Raw genomic sequence first — 21316 nt, forward strand, 5'->3', positions numbered from 1 at the left:
GAGCATTCGCTGACCAACTAGCAAGTGTCTTTACTGACATATTCAACCTGTCCCTGACTGAGTCTGTAATACCAACATGTTTCAAGCAGACCACCATAGTCCCTGAGCCCGAGAACACTAAGGTAGCCTGCCTAATTGACTACCAACCCGTAGCACTCACATCTGCCACGCTGATCCTCAACACGGGGGCCCTTCAGCGGTGCGTGCTRAGTCCCCTCCTGTACTCTCTGTTCACTCATGACTGCATGGCCAGGCACGGCTCCAACACCATCATTAAGATTGCCGACGACACAACAGTGGTAGGCCTGATCACCGKCAWRGACGAGACCTTTATGGAGGAGGTCWGAGACCTGGCCGTGTGGTGCCAGGATAACAACCTCTCCCTCAACATGATCAAGACAAAGGAGAGGATTGTGAACTACAGGAAAAGGAGGACCGAGCACGCCCCCATTCTCATCGACGGGGCTGTAGTAGAGCAGGTTGAGAGCTTCAAGTTCTTTGGTGTCCACATCACCAACAAACTATCATGGTCCAAACACACCAAGACAGTCGTGAAGAGGGCACGGCAAAGCCTATTCCCCCTCAGGAGACAGAAAAGATTTGGCATGGTCCTCAGATCCTCAAAAAGTTCTACAGCTACACCATCGAGAGCATCCTGACTGGTTGCATCACGGCCTGGTCTGGTATGGCAACTGCTTGGCCACTACTACAGAGGGTAGTGCGTACGGCCCAGTACATCACTGGGGCTAAGCTTCCTGCCATCCAGGACCTCTGTACCAGCCGGTGTCAGGGGAAGGTCCTAAAAATTGTCAAAGACTCCAGCCACCCTAGTCATAGACTGTTCTCGCTGCTACCMCACAGCAAGCGCTACCGGAGCGCCAAGTCTAGGTCCAWAAGGCTTCTTAACAGCTTCTATCCCCAAGCCATAAGACTCCTGAACAGCTAATCAAAGAGCAACCCAGACTATTTGCATTGCCCACCCATTACGCTGATGCTGCTCTCTGGTTATTATCTATGCATAGTCACTTTAACTCCACCTATATGTACATATTACCTCAATTACCTCGACTAATCGGTGCCCCTGCACATTGACTCTTTACCGGTACCCCCTGTGTATAGCCTCGCTACTGTTATTTTACTGCTGATCTTTAATTATTTGTTATTTTTATTTCTATTTRTTACTCAAAACRTTTTTTTTRTTWWAACTGCATTGTTGGTTAAGGGCTTGTAAGTAAGCATTTCACTGTAAGGTCTACTACACCTGTTGTATTCAGCGCATGTGACAAATTAAATGTGATTTGATTTGATTTGACTGTGTCCTTGGGGACCTTCAATGCTGTAGCAATGTTTTGGTACCCTTCCTCAGATCTGTTACGCGACACAATCCTGTCTCTGAGCTCTACGGACAATTCCTTCGACCTCATGGCTTGGTTTTTGCGCTGAAATGCACTGTCAACTGTGGGGCCTTATATAGACAGGTGTGTGCCTTTCCAAATCATGTCCAATCAATTGAATTTACCACAGGGGGACTAAAATCAAGTTGTATCAAGTTGTTGTCAATTTCYAGTCTCATAGCAAAGGGTCTGAATACTTGTGAAAAMAACGTATTTCTGTTTTTCATTTATTATAAARTTGCAAACACTTCTAAAAGACTGTTTCACTTTGTCATTATGTGGTATTGTGTGTAGATTGCTGAGGAATATAAAAATAATGTAATCCATTTTATAGAATAATGCTGTAACGTAACAAAATGTGGAAAAAGTCAAGGGGTCTGAATACCTTCCGAAGGCACTGTACATTGAGTTCCTACCCCCACCAAAAATAAATGTTCATATTCAGTGGCGGCCGGTGCCGTTTAAGATGAGGGAGGATGATTTGTTTTTTATGAGCATGGCCTTATCTCAATTACAGCATGTTGGATGACTGTCATTTACAGTATATTCCATTCACCCAGTTCAATGAAACATCAATAGGTTTAGGCTACTACATGATACCCAAATTTCCCCCGTACCCATCATGAGGTTGCTACAACCTAGGAACCTACAACCTAGGAATTAAGTTTACAAAGTAGGTGCACAGGTCAAGAGAATATAGAGTAATCAAGATGTCAGACAGTGACACATTCAATAGCACCTTACACACTCTTCCAGCATCTAGCTGAACTAGGGTATAATCATTAGTCCAACAGTTGCAAATGAGAGTTTCTATTGGACAAATTCAGGTATGTTTATCCCTGTTTCGTTCCGTTTCGTCCCATTTAAGAAACATTTTTCAACAGAATCGGCGGAATGAATACACCCTTGATCACACGCAAACAGTTCACTTTCATAGCAGCCACATAAAAACAGCATGATCACTTTGCTCGTTGTATATACAATTCCTTCTCCAACTATCTGCGTGCTCTCCTCCTCTCATCTTTTCCCTCGCTTGTGGACTTCAGTYCACAACACATCAGCTGTCTGTGACCAGGRGAAAAAAACTCTAACCCCTACACACAGCCTACATAGTTGTCACTTCATTGTCAACTAGAACTACTAGAACTAATGAGGTTAGTAAACCCGCTACAATCACGCAGTACAGTGTACAGCCAGAAAACAGTTTAGCAGTTACACCGGCGGGCCCCGATGACAATAAATTAATAAAACCAAACGCTTAGCTTGACTTGGAAGAGTTCCAGTGTTGGATAGCCATAGCCAGCTAGCTAACATAGCATCCCTCTCTGTTTGAGCCAGGTGTTTGAATAGACTAAACTAGCTAGCTGCATTTGCTAACTAAGTGAAAGTTAAAAAACATAAAACCAAATATACTGTAGCTAGCGCTCTCTCTCTGCTGCTTCTCCTTAATTTAGGAAGACATTAATATGTTCAAAACTGTTCAACTATTGTCTTTCTATCTCTTTGAGTCAACTACTCACCATATTTTATGCACTGCAGTGCTAGTTAGCTGTAGTTTATGCTTTCAGTACTAGATTAATTCTCTGATGCATTGATTGGGTGGACAATATGCCAGTTCATGCTGCAAGAGCTCTGATAGGTTGAAGGAAGTCCTCCGGAAGTTTTTTACTGTGTAAGTCTATGGAAGTGGGTGAAAACCATGAACCTCCTAGGTTTTGTATTGAAGTCAATGTTCTCAGAGGAGGACAGACGCTAGCTGTCCTCCGGCTACACCGTGGTGCTACCCTACAGAGTGCTGTTATGGCTTCTGTAGACCTTCATGGCAAAACAGTGCGTTTTAATAAATTATTTGGTGACGTGAATATATTTATTTGATAACTTTTTGAATGTTTCACTATTTTTKTTTTCTTCTGAAATTCACTGAGGAGGATGGTCCTCCCCTTCCTCCTCTGAGGAGCCTCCATTGTTTCAATTATGCATGTTTGGAGAATGTAGCAATGCTAATGAAAACGTATTGTATCGGTTAGCGGTGCATTTAAAAGGATGCCCAACATATTGCACCAGATTCAGCTACATAGCTATTTTCTCTATGCAGTCCCTAAATTACTTCTCTATGCAGTCCCTAAATTATTTCACAGTATAAATCCTATTAGAGACCTGCGTGTAAACAATGAGGATAGAATCAATGTGCTGTAGACTACTGTATGAGGTCACACCAGTGGTGGATTTCATAAACTGGCAAACGGTCTAGCAGGGATTAACATTGTCGGCTGAGGTCATAGACAGCTTACGACAGGTAGACGAAAGGATGGCAGGAACCAGGTCAGCTGATATAAATAGATCTAAGGTAACCTGTTGAAAGAGGGTAAACCTGTTGAAAGAGGTAACCTGTTGAAAGAGGAACCTGTTGAAAGAGGAACCTGTTGAAAGAGGAACCTGTTGAAAGAGGAACCTGTTGAAAGAAGGAACCTGTTGAAAGAAGGAACCTGTTGAAAAGGTAACCTGTTGAAAAGGTAACCTGTTGAAAAGGTAACCTGTTGAAAGAGGGTAACCTGTTGAAAGAGGGAACCTGTTGAAAGAGGGAACCTGTTGAAAGAGGGAACCTGTTGAAAGAGGGAACCTGTTGAAATAATGCATACTTGCTGTAAGAATAATGCAAAGTATACGGAACAATCTAATTAGCCTAAATATTGAGAACCGTTTAAATTTCAGTAAAAACAGAGCTATTCTGTTGTGTGTGCATGCGTGTGCATCTGTGTGTGTTTCAGCCTTGATTATTTGTATACAATTTTCCCAATTACTTTTGCAATATCATATGCATAGATTGCTTGTTTCTGTAGGAACCTTCATGTCTCTTTGTTTGCATGTCTCTTTCTCTCTTTCCTMTCTGGCCTCAGTCCTTCAAACACTGGTGAAAAACAAGACTATGCAACAAGCATCAGAGACAAAAGGCTTACCCAGCACATCAGACTCACCTGTATGTAAAACAAACTGTTTATTTTCATAACAAACTCCTTATGACTTTATTTCCTTGGTCCCTAGTTACTCCCTAACAACCCTCCAGCTCAGCTAACATAGTCCAACTATTAGTTAACTTGCACGTTAGCTGAGCCTGCGAGGTGTTTCCCGTAGATCATGAAAAGGGCTTACCAGGAAAAACTTCCAAAAGGACACATTTGTGGCAGAAAGGAGTTGCAGCACTCAACAAGAGATTCATTTATTATTAGCTCACTTTACTCCATTGTTCAGAATGAGCGTACAGGTGACTGATCTCATCTTGAACAATGGTTCCCTTTCTRGGCTCATGACACTCCCATTGCTAATGTGAATTGATAAACTTATGTACATATTATGTAAATTGAAAAATCGTCCCGATATCTCCACTCCAAGTCTCTTCAATGAGAATAGGCCCTTAGTCCTTTAGGAAGTTTTTCTTGGCAAGCCCCCTTTTCATGATTTTTGTCATTTTGTTGTAACCTTATGCAAACCACTCCTTCATTCTAGTCGCCTGTCAGTCCCTTAATGAACATAGCCATAGAAAATCAACAATTGTATATCTAATTTTATTGCTATTATTTGTCGAAAYCAGAAGATGAAAACATTCGGTGGGATTGAAAGTCAAAACACTATTGAAAGTGCTTGTCATTGTATGGTGCAAGTGTCAAACCCCTCAGTCACACTGTGGACCACTATTTTCTCCCCTTCGGCTGGTAAATGTTGTTGGTGTGTCCTGAGCGATTCCTCTGTAGAGTCATGCTGAAGTTAATGGGGGTGCTAACAAACCAATCGCTCTCCTCTGTGGACAATGGATACTGATAATGCTGCCATGAGTAGCAAAGTTATTTTTCTCTTTCTGCAAGCCTTGAATGTGGGTCTATTGTACATTCAGTTTTGTGTGGTTTGTTGAAGGAAATGTAGTAGCAAGTGCAGCCTCAACACAAAATAAGCTTTCAAATATGGTTCGTCAGAGACTTTATCACAGCAACCACATGGTGAGGTCTGYATTTGAGGGCTGTTTTCTGAAGAAAAAAAAAAGGACATAAATCAGCAAATCCCGCTTGTGAGAAGAACACATGCCGGGACTAAAGCTTCTCCCAGGCTTCCCTCCTCAGGGTCTTATCTAGAACCACTACAAAGGCCATTACCTGAGCTGTGAAAAGAGGTAGTCGACTATCGGCCAATTAGCCTATATTTCAAGGATGCTAAACGTATGCTTCCCACTGCTTTGTTTCCCTTTCATAACATGGTTGTGAAGCTCTTCTGAAAGTAATTCCTCCTCATTGTCTTGTCTGGTCCTATTCTATGTCTGTTCATAAGATGATTCATGAGTTGACCTACACTGAACCCAAAGTAGACTAATGGTAAGTGACACGCAGTGATACTGTYTGTACACAGGATTACTCACTGTATTCACCTGGTCAACCACAAGGGCAGTGGCTGGATCTGGTGGCATAGATAGATTACTAATTGCATTAAGCAAAATACCTAACCTCTTAAAAGCATCGTTCACTCCAAAAGTTTGTCAGATGTTTTCAGACTTCCAAAGTTGTCTTATGTCGATATGAGTTTATGTTCCATGACATCATTGTGTAGATCCAGCTATGCCTCAATCGCAAATGAATAATAGAGATATAGACATGGTCTACTTTCGACATAAGACTACCTTTGGGATTTGAAAGTATTTTACAAAATTAGATTTTGTGAACTATGAGCAACTTTGAGTGAACAATGAGCAACTTTGAGTGAACTATGAGCAACTTTGAGAGAACAATGAGCAACTTTGAGAGAACTATGAGCAACTTTGAGAGAACAATGAGCAACTTTGAGAGAACAATGAGCAACTTTGAGTGAACTATGAGCAACTTTGAGTGAACWATGAGCAACTTTGAGAGAACAATGAGCAACTTTGAGTGAACTATGAGCAAGTGTCTTTCATTATATTTACAGATCCACAGGTAGAGGCAACGTCTCAGTGATGATACTGAAGACAGCAAACCAAACCATGCCAGATTCACCGGAAGGACTTTGGTTTCCATGTTGACTTGCAAACTACTGAACCACTTATACTTGATGTCCTATGGTGGGAAAACGATTAAACAAATCTGACAGAGATGGGATACCATTACACAGACAGATAACGGGACAGGAAAYAAACATAGCCAAGTTAAAATAATGCCGCTTCATATCGACCAAAACCATTGCAGCTGAAATCACTTCACAGCCGCGTGGTCGTGTGTCTGGTCAGTTGAATMCTATGCAATGTCTGATATTTTGACCTTCTCATCACCTGATTATAGTAACTGAATTTGTCTGATATGTCTTTGCTTTACAATCAATGTCCTTGTCTTCCGATAAGGGAGTGTGTGGGCTCAATGCTTCAACAATAGGCACAGTGTTCTAGTCTTAGACTTCTTTGTTTTTGTTTTCACATACTTCATTGTGCTGAATTGAATATTTATTCATCGTTGTCTTTTGTTTCTTTTTTTTTATTTGAACATGTTTTTTTKTCTTTTTGTCTTGTAAAATTGTATTATAGTCAGATCTAGGCTGTATTAAAATGAAATTGCCACATACCTCTACTGTAAGTTAGATTTTAATGCAGTGGGTCTTGGAATCCTAGTGAGATCATTTTCCAATGGTAAATACTGCTACTATGTATTTAACCAATAATTTAAATGGAATGAGAAACGGAGTAAGTGCTACTTATTGTAGTTGTGAGTTAGCAATGCAATAAGATATTTAAATAACATTCCATTATTATTATTATTATACATGTACATATGTTGTACTCTCAAAAGCACATAAAGTTGTACCAATTGTGTATGAATAAAAGTGTCCTCTTATTCAGTGTGTTTTTTACTGTACATGTTGCTTATCAAGATGATCACAGATTCTTTGGCATGGAGCAACGGAGACAAAGCATTTTAGAGGAGAGTGCCCTCTATTGGTCGTCATCATCATTGTCTCAACAGCAATGAAAAACGGCGTCTAAATTGCGTGTTGGCAATAAAAACATAKAATTTGATGTATTATTCAACAGATATAAAAAATAAAAAAACAACATTAAAAACATAATGAACAAGGTTAACAAAGAATATAACAAATACGTGCGTAATGTCGTGTCTGTCTCACACAAATGACGTCTCAACTTCAGGTTCACGCACAATAATGTTTTTTTTTGCATATTGATTTTGTTTAAGTTATGTTGTATGCACAGTTCTAAACGTTTGTAAGACAGCTTGGTGAAATTGCACCGTAGAAAGTCTTCAGCTAGCTACCAACAGAGAAGTGGCAAYTTTAGGAGACCCCGTAAAACCATGACTGTCTTACTTATGAAATTTGACATGTGTAGACAGACACCAGTAYCAAAATAGGACTCTTAGCTATAATAGCTAATTGGACATATAAATTKGCTGGCTATCTAAGACATACTTCTCCACGGTGCCATTATTCCAGYTAGTCCACATTTTGGTTCTGCAGAATGAATATCAGCATGGGTGCTAAAATAAGAAGGGAGTGGTTCTTCATAGTCGACCAGATCCGCCCACTGTGGATCACATTCTTGCGGACATCAGAATCTTTCCGAATGATCCAGTCTTCAGCGTCTTGGAGGATGCCAACCAAGGTATGCACCTAGCTACTGTACATCAGTCAAATAGACGACACTATTACTAAGTGAATTCAAGCAGACACCCTTCACTTTATTTCACATGTAATGTTATGAGGGAGAGCATCTAATTTTGAGCTTTCAGCAAATTGTCTACTCGATTTGGTGGCCTGTGTTTCAGGAAACCTATTGAACTAAACTGGATTTCCCCCTTCCACAGATGCCAAGAAGGGGTCATCAGATAATGAAGTGGAGACAAAGTATCTTCAGAGCTGCAGGTACTTGGAGATGAACAAGTGGCTTCAAGAGGTCAGAGGTGAACTCATGCAGCAGAGGGAGGAACTGCGGGCAGTTGGGGATCAGTGTGGCTGAGGTCAAAGGGAGAGCCCTCAAACTAGTCTTTGAGGCATCACACCTCAGCGCTTGGGGAGCACCTTACCTCAGGGCTTGGGGAGCACCTTACCTCAGGGCTGAGGGAGCACCTAACCTCAGGGATTGGGGAGCACCTAACCTCAGGGCTTGGGGAGCACGTTACCTCAGGGCTTGGGGAGCACCTTACCTCAGGGCTGGGGGAGCACCTAACCTCAGGGCTGGGGGAGAACCTAACCTCAGGGCTGGGGTAGCACCTTACCTCAGCTTGAACAGATTCATCACGAGAAAACTTGGCATTCCTTGAGTCACACCACCTCAATCAGGAGTGTTTCAGAAATGGAAATGGGACTCAACAGATTGATTGTATATTGTCAGTTAATTGTTGTTCCAAATAATTGTTGGCATTAACATTGTCTCCATAAATTGGTGTGACTTTTCACAAATGGTCAAACAAATTAGTTATGTGTATTGTCTACATTTCTAGATTTTATATAATGAATATGAATAAAATATTGATTTGTGAATAAATATAACTTGGTTTTAATGTTCTACCACACAGACTTTATGTGCATGGATCAAGGGTCAGGCAGGAGTTAAGCTACATGGGTCATATGAATATCCAGCCATATGATAATATCTAGCCATGTGATAATATCCAGCCATATGATAAATCTAGCATATGAATATATATCTAGCCATGTTGATAAATATCAGCATATGACTAATATCTAGCCATGTGATAATATCCAGCCATATGATAATATCTAGCCATGTGATAATATCTAGCATGTGACTAATGATCTAGCCATGTGAATAATATCCAGCCATATGATAATATCTAGCCATGTGATAATATCTAGCCATGTGATATATCTAGCATGTGTAATATCAGCCATGTGATAATATCCGGCCATATGATAATATCTAGCCATGTGATAATATCCAGCCATGTGTGATAATATCCAGCCATTGATAATATCTAGCCATATGTGATTAATATCCAGCCATGTGATAATATCTAGCCATGTGATATTTTCTAGCCATGTGATAATATCTAGCCATGTGATAATATCTAGCCATGTGATATTTTTTCCTTAAAGGTCATTATGAAATTAATGCCAGGATGAAATGTCAGTGTAGAAGTGTATTTGTTTATATCCCGATTAGCTCATAAAACTGTCAGTATGTCCACATTTCATTGGCATGAGTGCATGGCAAAGTCAATATAATTGAAAGCCCATTTTATTGTTTTGATAAATTCAAGAAAAATTCTAATGAAGGTTTAAGTCAGCCAGGTTAATGAAATGTGTCCACAATTTATTTGATGAGAACATTTATTATGATGACTTTCATTRCTTGGACTATATCACATTGTACCATTTGCTGCCTATGGCTCTGTTCCCACCTGGCATGATATTTCTTGTCCCCCATATCTGATCTGTTATAATCCTCCTTCCCTTCACCCAGTGGTCCAACTTCATTTATTCTAGTTGTAGCAAAGTGGGTAATATCAAAATGACAGTTATCTTCATAGGAAACTGCTACAGTATTCCACTTCCAAGTCATGGCCSATGCAAATCAGCTTTATATTCTAACTTTGGAGGTGATTTCATTAGACTCGTTCACAACCAGTTTGAAAATCATTCCGGCACTTCCAAGCACTGAATATAACTTTAAGTAATGTAATGCCAGGTGTAAACAAAGCATATGACATTCATGGTGGACGACCTTGGACATTTTAATCCGATTCGTAACATAGCATATACAACATTTCAGTTGCAAGGATCTTGACAAAACTTTCAAGAATAATGTCTTCGTCTTTGACAAAACTTTCCTACATACTGCACACTCACTATTTGTCTTTAAGGGCTGTTTATACATTATCAATGGCCATTATGTGACAATGTTTGTGTGACAAAGAGACTTGGTTCATTGCATTACTGAAAACATGAGTAAAACATGGAAATGTTACTTGTTGACACAATTCAACACTGCACATTTAATGAGAATAAACAACCCTTAAATTTCATGGAGATTAAGCCAGATTAGTTTAACTTTTGTCAAGCACTTTTGTCTTGGTTACATCTCTCAGAGAACATATGACCAGAGAACATATGAACAGGTGATGTTACAACTACAGAGAATGTAAATTTAAATTTTTAATGCTCGAGTTCTTTGACCTATCACTACTGGCAGCAAGACGTTTAAGCAAATATTAACACATTTCTGTAAATAGTTATACAGAATAATTTCTGTAAGAGTACACTTCTGTAAAACCCAACAGTTGTTTCTCTCTTAGTGACCATCAGCCACCTTAACACCATCTTTTACCTGCCTGTGATTACTTTAAGTATAACTGATTCTAGAGYCAAACACAAATATGTTATAGCATTCAATAGACAAAGGCATTTACAGCTATTAAGTTGAAATACAGTCAAGTCATTCAGCCTGTTCATGTACAACGAGCATCAATGAGCARGACGTTTCCTCATTGCCACTTGATCCAGATTGCAGATGGACTAGAAATGCATGTTTACTGGTTCTTTTTTGTTGAACWTTTGAAATAATGAAGAATACCACTGAGAAGTTGATTTTAGTTCAACATCCACAATATTAAGAGGTGTAATACAGGTGTATTTAACATGCTGTAAGGAGCAACACAGAGTTGGTTTTGCTCACTGGGAAGCTTATAGTTCTACTGTATGCCTGCACGCGTTTAAATACTACTTTAAAGACAGAATACAGATAACACAGAGTTCCAGCAGTGCTGATTGTTTAAGGTTAACTATTAGCAATAATAATTCCTGCAGTGGTTCAAAAGTGAAGTCTAACAGTGTTGTATCCTCAGTAGTGAGTAGTGTGGTGAAGGCGAAGCAGTAACATGTGAGTACATAAGAAATACTGGACATGAGATGATGTCCTTATTTTGATGTATTTCAATGGTCTTTTTCAAATGAGTTTGGAGACACAGTAGTACCTTTCCAAAAACACACAAGTCTTCCAGCTGGGTTTTCACTCAATCATTTGCATATTGTTTTTCATTAATGGTACTTCCTTCATTTTGATGATGGTACTCTATGTCTTGAAATCCACATACAATTTTCTGTTTTTGTATGTTGTCATGTCTACACTACTTTTCTAACAGGCAATGATTTATATACAAATACAAAAAGTACAAAAATGTTATTTTGTATGAGAATAGGCTATTCCCCGTAACTCCTCTCTAAAGGATAGTGTTAGTCTATCCATTGAACTCTTGTCTTATGCATACATCCAACTTGTATGAATGGCATGTGGGATCAGATGATTTGACATGAGAAGTGTTCTTTTTTGAAGACACATTTCTGATGCAGTGAGAAAAAAAAAGGTTCAATACCCGAGGTAAAATGATTGATATTCACAACTAAGCCACCTGAGTGTTAGTATCAATCAGGAACACAGTAGGATTTTATTCATCTCAAATGTACAGAAGTACATACGGTACTACGTAGTAGCTACTGCGCTTCAGGTTTATCACATGACTTCTCATTGATTGTTGTTTCTTGGCTCTGTGCGTCTTGCAGGCAGCAAGCCATGGGGCTGGGTATGTAGTTGAATGGGGTGACCCTAACCGCCATGCTGGGGGAGCTCTGACGGAAATGACCGACGCCACCTGTGTGAGTTTCCACAGAGTGTGAATTTCCAGTAGAGGCTGTGCTGTAGCTCTTTAGGGATCCATCAGAGCCTCCATCTTGGCCGGAGYCAATGCTGATCTTTCTAAGGAGGGCTAGTCTCGCTGCCTCCTCTGAGATGACTGGAGCTGTCTCAACAGTTGGAGAGGTGCTTGAGTTGGTCTTGTTGGACGAGAAATCCTCRGTTTGYACTGTGGCATCGCTCGTCTTTCTTGACTTAAGTAATATGGTCGGCATTTTCCCTGGCAGTGCTGGTGGTTTTGGTTTTGGCCCTTCAAGAACAGGCAACAGAGGCAGTGCAGTAGATGGCAGAGTGCTCTTCAAGATTTGAGGAACATCCTCATCCCGAATTCTCCTCCAGGTGACTCTGTCATTGAGACATGATCCAGTTCTCTGCTGCTTCTTCTTTGTATCGTCCTCACTCTTGGCTCGCCCACTTGAGTCAGAGGACGAGGAGCGGAGGGAGGAACGACTGGTTACTCTGCTCAGTATGTTAATGCTGGGCGATGAGGAATGGCGCTTGATTGTGTCTCTTTCCTGCTGCTTGGTTGCAGAGACGTTCCTCTGAGGCAACCTGCAGGGACTCTCTGAGCTGGTTCTCCTGGCTGGATGCCTGGTTGAGAGGTRTCGGTCACTAGAGCAGGCTCTGGACAGAGTCACAGTCTGCCTTTGTAGCRCCTGCCTTGACTCTTGCCTTTGCCCTGGCCCCCTTCCTTGCATCCTCTTTGGTCCCTGAGCAACTGCCTTTAGCTCTTGGCATCGAGATGAGCAGAGGAAGACGGCMGGAGCACCTGGGATTGCTTTTCTGGGCGATGCATGCTGCGAGGTAGGAACAGAGCGTGAGCACGGACCGTCACGTCTCATCATAGTCTTTGATTCCTTGATGAAGGTCAATTGCCTCAGGAACCCATTGCGGTCAGATTCGCTGCAGCTTGAATGGACAGATGTCATGCGATTGGCTGGAGGTATTCTTTTTCCTGCCACCTGACTGTTTTGCCTGCTGATACTTGTGGGTTGGTTGGTTACCAATGGRGATAGAGTTCTGGACTGTCTTGCTGCATTCTGCATGAAGGGTATTCGYACGGGTGACTTTTGTGTTTTGTGTGCTGGAGATTTTGGGGTCGGATTTGAAGGAACAGTGGAACGTCCCTTCCTTTCAGGTGGACTACTTGCTGGWGTGGTATCTTTTTTGGAAACAGATTGACTAGTTTGTGAGGGGAAGGTTATTTTCTTCGGTGACTGTCTCGATGGAGTAGAGCTTTGAGATGATCCAGATGATGAGCTCTTTGGTATCCTTGGAGGTGGGGTTGAGCTTCTTTTCGGCAAACACCACTGTGTGGAGTCATGGGGTTGTCCCAAACGGTGGAGACTCCTTGACCTCTGTTGAGCAAGGTTTGGATTCTTTGGAGCATCTGTCTTGGGTGACATTTTATTAGGAGGAGGTATTTGTGAGAGATTTATCTCTTTCTTAGGGGTGTATGTCACTGTTCTACCTCTGAAGACCACTGGCAGATTTGGAACTGGCTTACGTTGGTTAAAGTCCAGAGGTTTGTTAGCTTTTTTGTCCTTAAAGATCTTCTTTTCTTTAGGAGTAAAACTAGATCCAGACATAAAAGAGAGGACAGATTCAGTCTCTTCAGAGGACGGTTCTTGAGACTTTGATGCTTGTAACCGTGTGACAACAGAATTAGCGCCTTCTTGTATTTCTCTCCATTCAACACTGTTGAGGTCTGAGTCTTTATCCGAAGCCATATCATCACTGTCAAATTCTTGTTCTTTGTTCCATCCACTGGCCACATTCTGCATTACGTTTCTTTGTTTCTGCTTCTTCTCTGCTTTCTTTCTTGCAGAGAGCTTCTTCCTCTGCTTGGGCATTGCAGATGTTATGCATTTTTGCAGAAGATCATCCTCTGAATCCATACTGACTGAGCTTAGTGAGCTTTGTTCCTCATACTGATTGTGGATGTGCATTGGTCTTTTTTGTTGGGCCTGGTTAGATATCTTGTTGTGTTTGTTTTTCACCCATATTTGCTGGGCTTTTGATTGGTGTTCCTCAAATTCTGCATCAATCAAAGAGCTAAGAGATCCACTAAGAGAGTAACATGGGGGCGTTTCGTCCATTATTAGTTTGTGCTTGATCCTATTAAAACCTTTGGGTCTTGTCTGGGAATTGTCAATCCGACCAATATTAGTCATACTTCGGGAGAGAGTGTTCTTGCTGGACTCTCTCATCTGTTTTTTCCCTGCCCTTTTAATCACTCCCTCCTCTTTGTCTGTCTGTTCATTGTATAAGCAGTAAATGGCTTCCTTTGTAGGACAGCGGATGGACTGAAAAGCCTTGTTCCCCTGGAGTGCTCTCTGATTTTGGTTCCCCTCCGTGTTTGGCTTTATGATAGGCAGATCCAGTTTCCTTGTCAGGACCTGTCCCTGCTTTTGTCTTTGTTGATTGGGTGATTGATCATGGTTTCTCTGGTTAGCCACTCTATCAGCCACCTCTTTGCTCTGCATCAGTACTCTTTGAGTGGGAATGACATGTTTGATTGACCTGTTCATTTGATTGACTGGTATGTCAGGCTGACTGGTCATTTTAGTGGTCTTGTGGAAGTGCGAGAAAACCCGAAGGTCTTCAATTCTCTTTGCCTCTTGATCCAACAATTCCTGTTTGTTCATATTTCTTACCCTCCAATCTTTTGCCCCCTTGTCCCTCACTGGGTACTGAAGTGTTTCGTCACTTAACGATGTCGTGCTGGAAAAGTTTACGGGAGTGCCCTCGGCAGAATCAGTATATGAGGAATCATCAAGATATAAGTCCTTTTGTTGCATTACAATCCTTCTCCCTGAGCACATTTGATTGGCATTGTTAGGAACCATCATATAAACAGGTATAGGTTTTCGGGTTTGTGAGTTTAGAACATGGGTGGGTAAGGTGGAGATCAGGGAGGGCCTTACTTTCCTGAACTTGGAGGGCATTGCTGAATTGATGCATTCTTTGAGAATTTCTATATCATCATCTGAATTGCCCTCATTGTCATCTGGCTCTCCCTGAGCCTGTGGGAATGTTGGATTGTTGTCCTTTTGCTGGAGTATGGGGGTCAATTTCAGTTCCACATCCTTCTGAATGAAGTGCTCATGAAGAGGTAGAGCACTCAAGCTGGAGGCACATGAAAAGTTCTCTGTGGGTTTTTCCACTGTAAAGTAGATCATGTCTAAATCTGGAGGCAGGTTGAACCTTTCCTTAAAGTCTGCAATGTCCATGAACTTGCGCAAGCTGCTTTCCCACTGCCCTGCTGTCCCGGCGTTTTGGGTTTCTGGTCCATTTGATTCAGCAAAGCATGGGGTTTTGCTTCGACTGGGAGGCATGGTTTGCCCTGGACTGTCAGGAAGATCACTTGGACTTATGGTCCCACTGATCATTTCGCTGCATGGATCACTTAGTATGGAGCTGGCAATTGAGTGAGATTCAAAGCTACCCAGTGAGCTGACCGAGCTACAACGGCTCATCACAAGTGGGGTCTCATGGATGTAGTTCTCTGACGAACTTGAAGGTGATCTGTCCTCAAGTATGCCTGGTGATACACCCCTCAGGAACACCTTTTCATGTTTGGTGGGGCAGGGAATTTCAATTGGATCAGTCCCAAGGCTTTGACAGGTTTTTGAATCAGTGACTAGCAGTTGGCTATCACTAAGATCCTCCAAGGTCTCATTCTCCTCCTCCCTTTTTACCAGATCCTCATCTTCCACTTCAATGATCTCAAGTGATGAGTCACTCTCCAACTCATTTTCACTTTGACTCTGCCCGTCAAGAGCTTCATCGCCAGAGGAGAGGGAGGACAGGGAACTGCAACGGGAGAAACAGATTGGTGTGTTCTCCACTGAATACTTCTGCAGTGTCTCCATTGGTCCAATGGTAGGACTTCTAGCAGAGCTCATTGGAGAAAACTTGGTTAAACTCCCCCCAGTCATCACAGTTGGGACCCAGGCTTGTCTCCTCATTGCTTGAGCTGCATGTACATTGATGGCAGTCTTTGCAACACCAAACTTAGCGACACTTTGAATTAGAGGGACATGTTGATAGGAAGGGGAAAGCTTTATGGAAGTCATGCTGACATCAGAAGAGAATTTAGTTGATGCACTAGCTGGTGTTTGAGGGGGCAGCGCTTGGCTCTTCTCTGTTTCTGTGCTATTAAGATCAGGCAATTTCACATCTTTGCTGTCCACAGAATCTCTCTCTGGTACGTCGATCTGACTTGTCTCATTGAGGACATGAGCTCCGACGTTAAGGTATTCTTGATGGGCCACCCTAAGATCAAGCTTGTTAGGCCGTCTCGCTGAGGGCCTAATCTGGTCCTTGCTACCACAATAGCCATCACTGGTGCTGCCACTGTTCAGACTGTCAGTGGACAAACTTGCATGGGTAGTTTTGAGACGTAAGATAGCATGGGCTCTGTTTAGACGTTCTCTGTGTGCAAAGCTGCTGGTATCAGAGAGGCGGCAGGGGGAGCATGACTTGGCCCMGGCCTCATGGAGTTCATCTGATCCATAGGGCAGGTCTGCAAAATGGTCCTCTGAGCTAAGGCTAAAGCTGTCCTCTGAAGATGTATGCATGGTAATGTCCTCCACAAGCTTATCAATCTTAGCCACAGTGTTGGTGATCRTTTTTGCTAATTTTTCTGCTGCAACAGACACCTCATCTTCTGGAGGCGCTGGCTTCTTATCCTCTGTCTGTGGTGGCTCCACATCTCTCTCCAGTTCACTGTCCTTCTTGCGAGGCTGGTTTTGAAGAAAGTTGGAGTTGGTCAGGAACATGGAGAGCATGGAGAAACTCCCTGTGTCCAGACTACTGGAGACATTAGGGGCCTCATCATCGTCAAAGCAGCCRGAGTCAGATGCATAATCTTTTGCCAGGCTCTCGATGTGCCGCAGTGGCTTGTTGATGCTTGGATGCTTGGCACAGGTTTTTTTTTCAATAGAATCAAATGTCTCCGCCAGGTGCTTTGCATCTAGCTCAGCCTCTAGTGCTTTCTGCTTCCTCATGTAGAGTGAGGGCATGCAGGAACCAGGGGATATGACCGCGGCATCCTTATACTTGAGGGGCCGGTTCGTGAGCAGGTTCCGTAGAGCTGCGGCACTTCCCATGGCTATCATTTTGTGCTTGGAGTGGATGAGGTTGCGCAGCATGCTGACCGCTCCCAGGTCCCACAGCAGCTCCTGGTCCTTGGGARTGCGGGCAGAGAGATTCCAGAGGGTCCCACAAGCGTTGCTCACAATTGTCAGGCTGTGGGAGCGCAGGTGCTGTAGCAGCGTTTGGAGGCAGTTGTGGTCCCTGAGGATTTGCCTGTGTTGAAAGAATGGGAACATACTAAGTATACAAGCATGTCAGAATGAAATGTGCAGACATTGATGACAATAATCATTGAACAATTGCACTGATGTGGAATTCCATTCAAGGAAATACCTGTAATCGTCCCTGGTGGCCACAAGACTGGACACATTACGCAGGATGCCACCTCCACTCTCAATGATTGCCAGTGAGTTGGTCTGACATCTGTAGGTGAGGGTGCTGATCAAGAAACCCAGAGCCCCATCTACTGAGCAAATGGCCACCTTGTTCTCAGGACTGTGTGCTGACAGATTCCACAGAGCGCTGAGGAGGCTCTTCAAGGTGGATTCCTAAAATGGGTTTTTGCATTAACATTGCATTAGAGATTAAAAAACAATATATATTTTGCAATTATTTCCTTTGATAATTGCTTTGGTTACAATTGCCAACATGTATTAATCACATAATCTAGGTGTGATTTTACCTTTGTAGCTTGAAGAGCACATGTTATCAATCCTGTTACACTCCCCACGTCTCTCAGGACCCTCTTGCTGTTGATGTCTGCACGCCATGACAGATTTCTAAGAATACTCGACACTACCTGTGAGGGAACAATAGACATAACCTCTTCAYCCATGTGGTATTGGAAAAATMTATTTGAAGCACTGAAACTAAAAAYAGTAATGCCTAGTGATCCTGAAAGGGTGACAGAATTAATACACTCTGGAAGTAGTTAGTATAGTAGTAACAACATCGAACCTGATGTAGTTCCTCACTATCAGATGCAAGTTGGGTGACAATGGCCTGCAGGCAGCTTTTCTTTGTGCAGAGAGTGGCCTGTGTAAAAGAAAGGTCAGACATATAGTTGAAGTCGGAAGTTTACATACACTTAGGTTGGAGTCATTWAAACTASTTTTTCAACCACTCCACAAATTTCTTGTTAACAAACMAGAGTTTTGGCAAGTCGGTTAGGACATCTACTTTGTGCATGACACAAGTAATTTTTRCAACAATTGTTTACAGACAGATTATTTCACTTATAATTCACTGTATCACAATTCCAGTGGCTCAGAAGTTTACATACACTAAGTATTTACTGTGCCTTTAAACAGCTTGGAAAATTCCGAAAATTATGTCATGGCTTTAGAACTATTCTGGTAGGCTAATTGACATCATTTGAGTCAATTGGGGGTGTGCCTGTGGATGTATTTCAAGGCCTACCTTCAAACTAAGTGCCTCTTTGCTTGCACTTCATGGGAAAATCTAAAGAAATCAGCAAATCTGAAGACCTCAGAAAAAAATGTGTAGATCTCCACAAGTCTGGTTCATCCTTGGGAGCAATTTCCAAATGCCTGAAGGTACCACTTTCATCTGTACAAACAATAGCACGCAAGTATAAACACCATGGGACCACGCAGTCATCATACCACTCAGGAAGGACACGCGTTCTGTTCTCTAGAGATGAACGTACTTTGGTTCGAAAAGTGCAAATCAATCCGAGAACAACAGCAAAGGACCTTGTGAAGATGCTGAAGGAAACAGTACAAAATTATCTATCCACAGTAAAACGAGTCCTATATCGACATAACCTGAAAAGCCGCTCAGGAAGGAAGAAGCCACTGCTCCAAAACCGCCATAAAAAAGCTTGACTACGGTTTGCAACTGCACATGGGGACAAAGATTGTACTTTTTGGAGAAATGTCCTCTGGTCTGATGAAACAAAAATAGAACTGTTTGGCCATAATGACCATCGTTATGTTTGGGGGGAAAAGGGGGAGGCTTGCAAGCCGAAGAACACCATCCGAACCGTGAAGCACGGGGGTGGCAGCATCATGTTGTGGGGGTGCTTTGCTGCAGGAGGGACTGGTGCACTTCACACAAAATAGATGGCATCATGAGGACTGAAAATTATGTGGATATTTGAAGCAACATCTCAAGACATCAGTCAGGAGTGAAAGCTTGGTCACAAATGGGTCTTCCAATGGACAATGACCCACGCATACTTCCAAAGTTGTTGCAAAATGGCTTAAGGAGAACACAGTCAAGGTATTGGAGTGGCCATCACAAAGCCCTGACCTCAATCCTATAGAAAATTTGTGGGCAGAACTGAAAAAGTATGTGCGGAGCAAGGAGGCCTACAAACCTGACTCAGTTACCCCAGCTCTGTCAGGAGGATGGGCCAAAGTTCACCCAACGTATTGTGGGAAGCTTGTGGAAGGCTACCCAAAACATTTGACCCAAGTTAAACAATTTAAAGGCAATGCTACCAAATACTAATTGATTGTATGTAAACTTCTGACSCACTGGGAATGAGATGAAAGAAATAAAAGCTGAAAMAAATAATTATCTCTACTATTATTCTGACATTTCACATTCTTAAAATAAAGTGGTGATCCTAACTGACCTAAGACAGGGAATTTTTACTCMGATTAAATGTCAGGAATTGTGAAAAACTGAGTTTAAATGTATTTGYCTAAGGTGTATGTAAACTTCAGACTTCAACTGTAAGTAATTTATCTTTATTGAAAAATGCCTTRACAAATCAGATAAATATGTATCCCTCTCAGTGGTTCGATGCTTTTCGGATGATACCTTGTTGACGACATCTCCGAAAGTAAGGTTTGTCAGTGCCATTCCCGCGTAGCGTCGAAGTGCCATATTGATGGGATCGTTCAGCATGCCGTACAGCTCCTGGTCCAAGTGCATCACCTCTGCAACCACCTGCAACCCTCCTAAACAGATACACCCGCCATGCACATCACAAACTGAATAATAGATTCATTCACATATCATATTTTTCTTTATGGTTATGCTTTATCGTCTGTGTATATTTCCCATTGACGTGTTGTTCACTAACCTAGTTCATTCATGGCTCTTCGGTAGTCCTCCTCAAAGGAGAGCTTCATGACAGCACACATGGCCTGGCATATCTGGGGCTCCACTGGCTCAGGGATGTCTGAACGGAACACGGACAAGTACATCTTGAATTACTCTCACATCACTATATAATCCACAGTCTGCTATAGAGATCACATTAATCTCCTAAAATAATCCTCCTCTACTAACCTGTGGTTGTAGTACCTCCAGGAGAGGGAGTACGCACATGGCTCTCAATCCAGTCCCAGCCGCTGTCACAGTGCGAGCGGATCTGCTCCAGCACGTGCAGCACCCTCATCTCCCGCCGGGCCTGGCCCTCGTCGGGCTGGGAGTACACYATGTTATGCAGGGCAGTGCTGGCTCTGGACTGGGCCTCCCGGCTGCATGCTACACTTCTGGCCGACTCTCCGGCGCCCCCTGGGCCGTCGTGCAGGATCTGCACCAGCAGGGGGACGCAGCCGGACTTGCGCATGGCGATGCAGCTGTCTTGGGAGCTGGACATGGCCAGCAGAGTGCGGGACATCTCATCTCTGTCCCGGTTGGCCAGCATGGAGAGCAGCCAGAACACCATCTCCACCTAATCCAGGTGAAATACATGGCCGTYGAGAGTACATATTTTATTCATTAACTTTTATTTTGGCAGATAAGTCGACTGAGAGATTTTATAGCAATGATTATAAGCATAACTTGCAGATTGTGTAATACCTTTGTGAAAACCAAGCATAGAGTTTATTTGTTATAATTTTTATTTTACTAGGCAGGTCAGTTAAGAACAAATTCTTATTTTCAATGACGGCCTAGGAACAGTGGGTTAACTGCCTGTTCAGTGGCAGAACAACAGATTTGTACCTTGTCAGCTCSGGGATTCAAACTTGCAACCTTTCAGTTACTAGTCCAACACTCTAACCACTAGGTTACCCTGCCGCCATAATTCATTGGTATTAGATTTKAAATGTGATTGAATTACTCCTGATTTGTTATGTCGTTAATGCATTTCTTTTGAAGCAATGTTTCTTTAATGTACAAGTGAATAGGTTGGTTTACTGTTAAGTTTAAGTTTCCCATGTATCTGGTT

At 42.3% G+C, this 21316-nt stretch overlaps 2 protein-coding genes and 1 long non-coding RNA gene across 3 annotated transcripts in view; 2 read left to right on the forward strand and 1 right to left on the reverse strand.

Moving 5' to 3' along the window:
- Positions 1 to 4289: 4289 nt before the first annotated feature.
- LOC111952346 (uncharacterized) lies at positions 4290 to 6763 on the forward strand. Its single transcript, XR_002875714.2, has 3 exons — positions 4290 to 4371; positions 5712 to 5755; positions 6342 to 6763. It is a non-coding gene; the product is annotated as an uncharacterized lncRNA (long non-coding RNA).
- Positions 6764 to 7530: 767 nt separating this feature from the next.
- LOC139023074 (UPF0449 protein C19orf25 homolog) lies at positions 7531 to 8466 on the forward strand. The gene is made up of 3 exons (XM_070435358.1): positions 7531 to 7548; positions 7905 to 8019; positions 8222 to 8466. The coding sequence occupies exons 1-3, from the start codon at positions 7531 to 7533 to the stop codon at positions 8371 to 8373; spliced, it is 285 nt and encodes a 94-aa protein (XP_070291459.1). The 3' UTR covers positions 8374 to 8466.
- Positions 8467 to 9669: 1203 nt separating this feature from the next.
- Positions 9670 to 21316, reverse strand: part of LOC111952475 (adenomatous polyposis coli protein 2-like) — a 44017-nt gene continuing 32370 nt past the window's right edge. Inside the window, exons 9-15 of the mRNA XM_023971169.2 lie at positions 20431 to 20818; positions 20222 to 20320; positions 19957 to 20096; positions 18124 to 18201; positions 17849 to 17965; positions 17500 to 17714; positions 9670 to 17379 (exon numbers count right to left, since the gene is read on the reverse strand). Coding sequence (XP_023826937.1) covers positions 11868 to 17379; positions 17500 to 17714; positions 17849 to 17965; positions 18124 to 18201; positions 19957 to 20096; positions 20222 to 20320; positions 20431 to 20818 — 6549 coding nt within the window. The 3' untranslated portion in view covers positions 9670 to 11867. The remainder of the gene's footprint in view (positions 17380 to 17499; positions 17715 to 17848; positions 17966 to 18123; positions 18202 to 19956; positions 20097 to 20221; positions 20321 to 20430; positions 20819 to 21316) is intronic.

This window comes from Salvelinus sp. IW2-2015, linkage group LG26 (genome assembly GCF_002910315.2).
Source record: "Salvelinus sp. IW2-2015 linkage group LG26, ASM291031v2, whole genome shotgun sequence".
Classification (NCBI taxonomy): Eukaryota; Metazoa; Chordata; class Actinopteri; order Salmoniformes; family Salmonidae; genus Salvelinus; species Salvelinus sp. IW2-2015.

Coding starts and splice junctions, on each gene's coding strand:
- LOC139023074 (XM_070435358.1), top strand. Junction 8,020..8,221: donor CTTGGAGGATGCCAACCAAG/GTATGCACCTAG, acceptor CCCCTTCCACAG/ATGCCAAGAAGGGGTCATCA.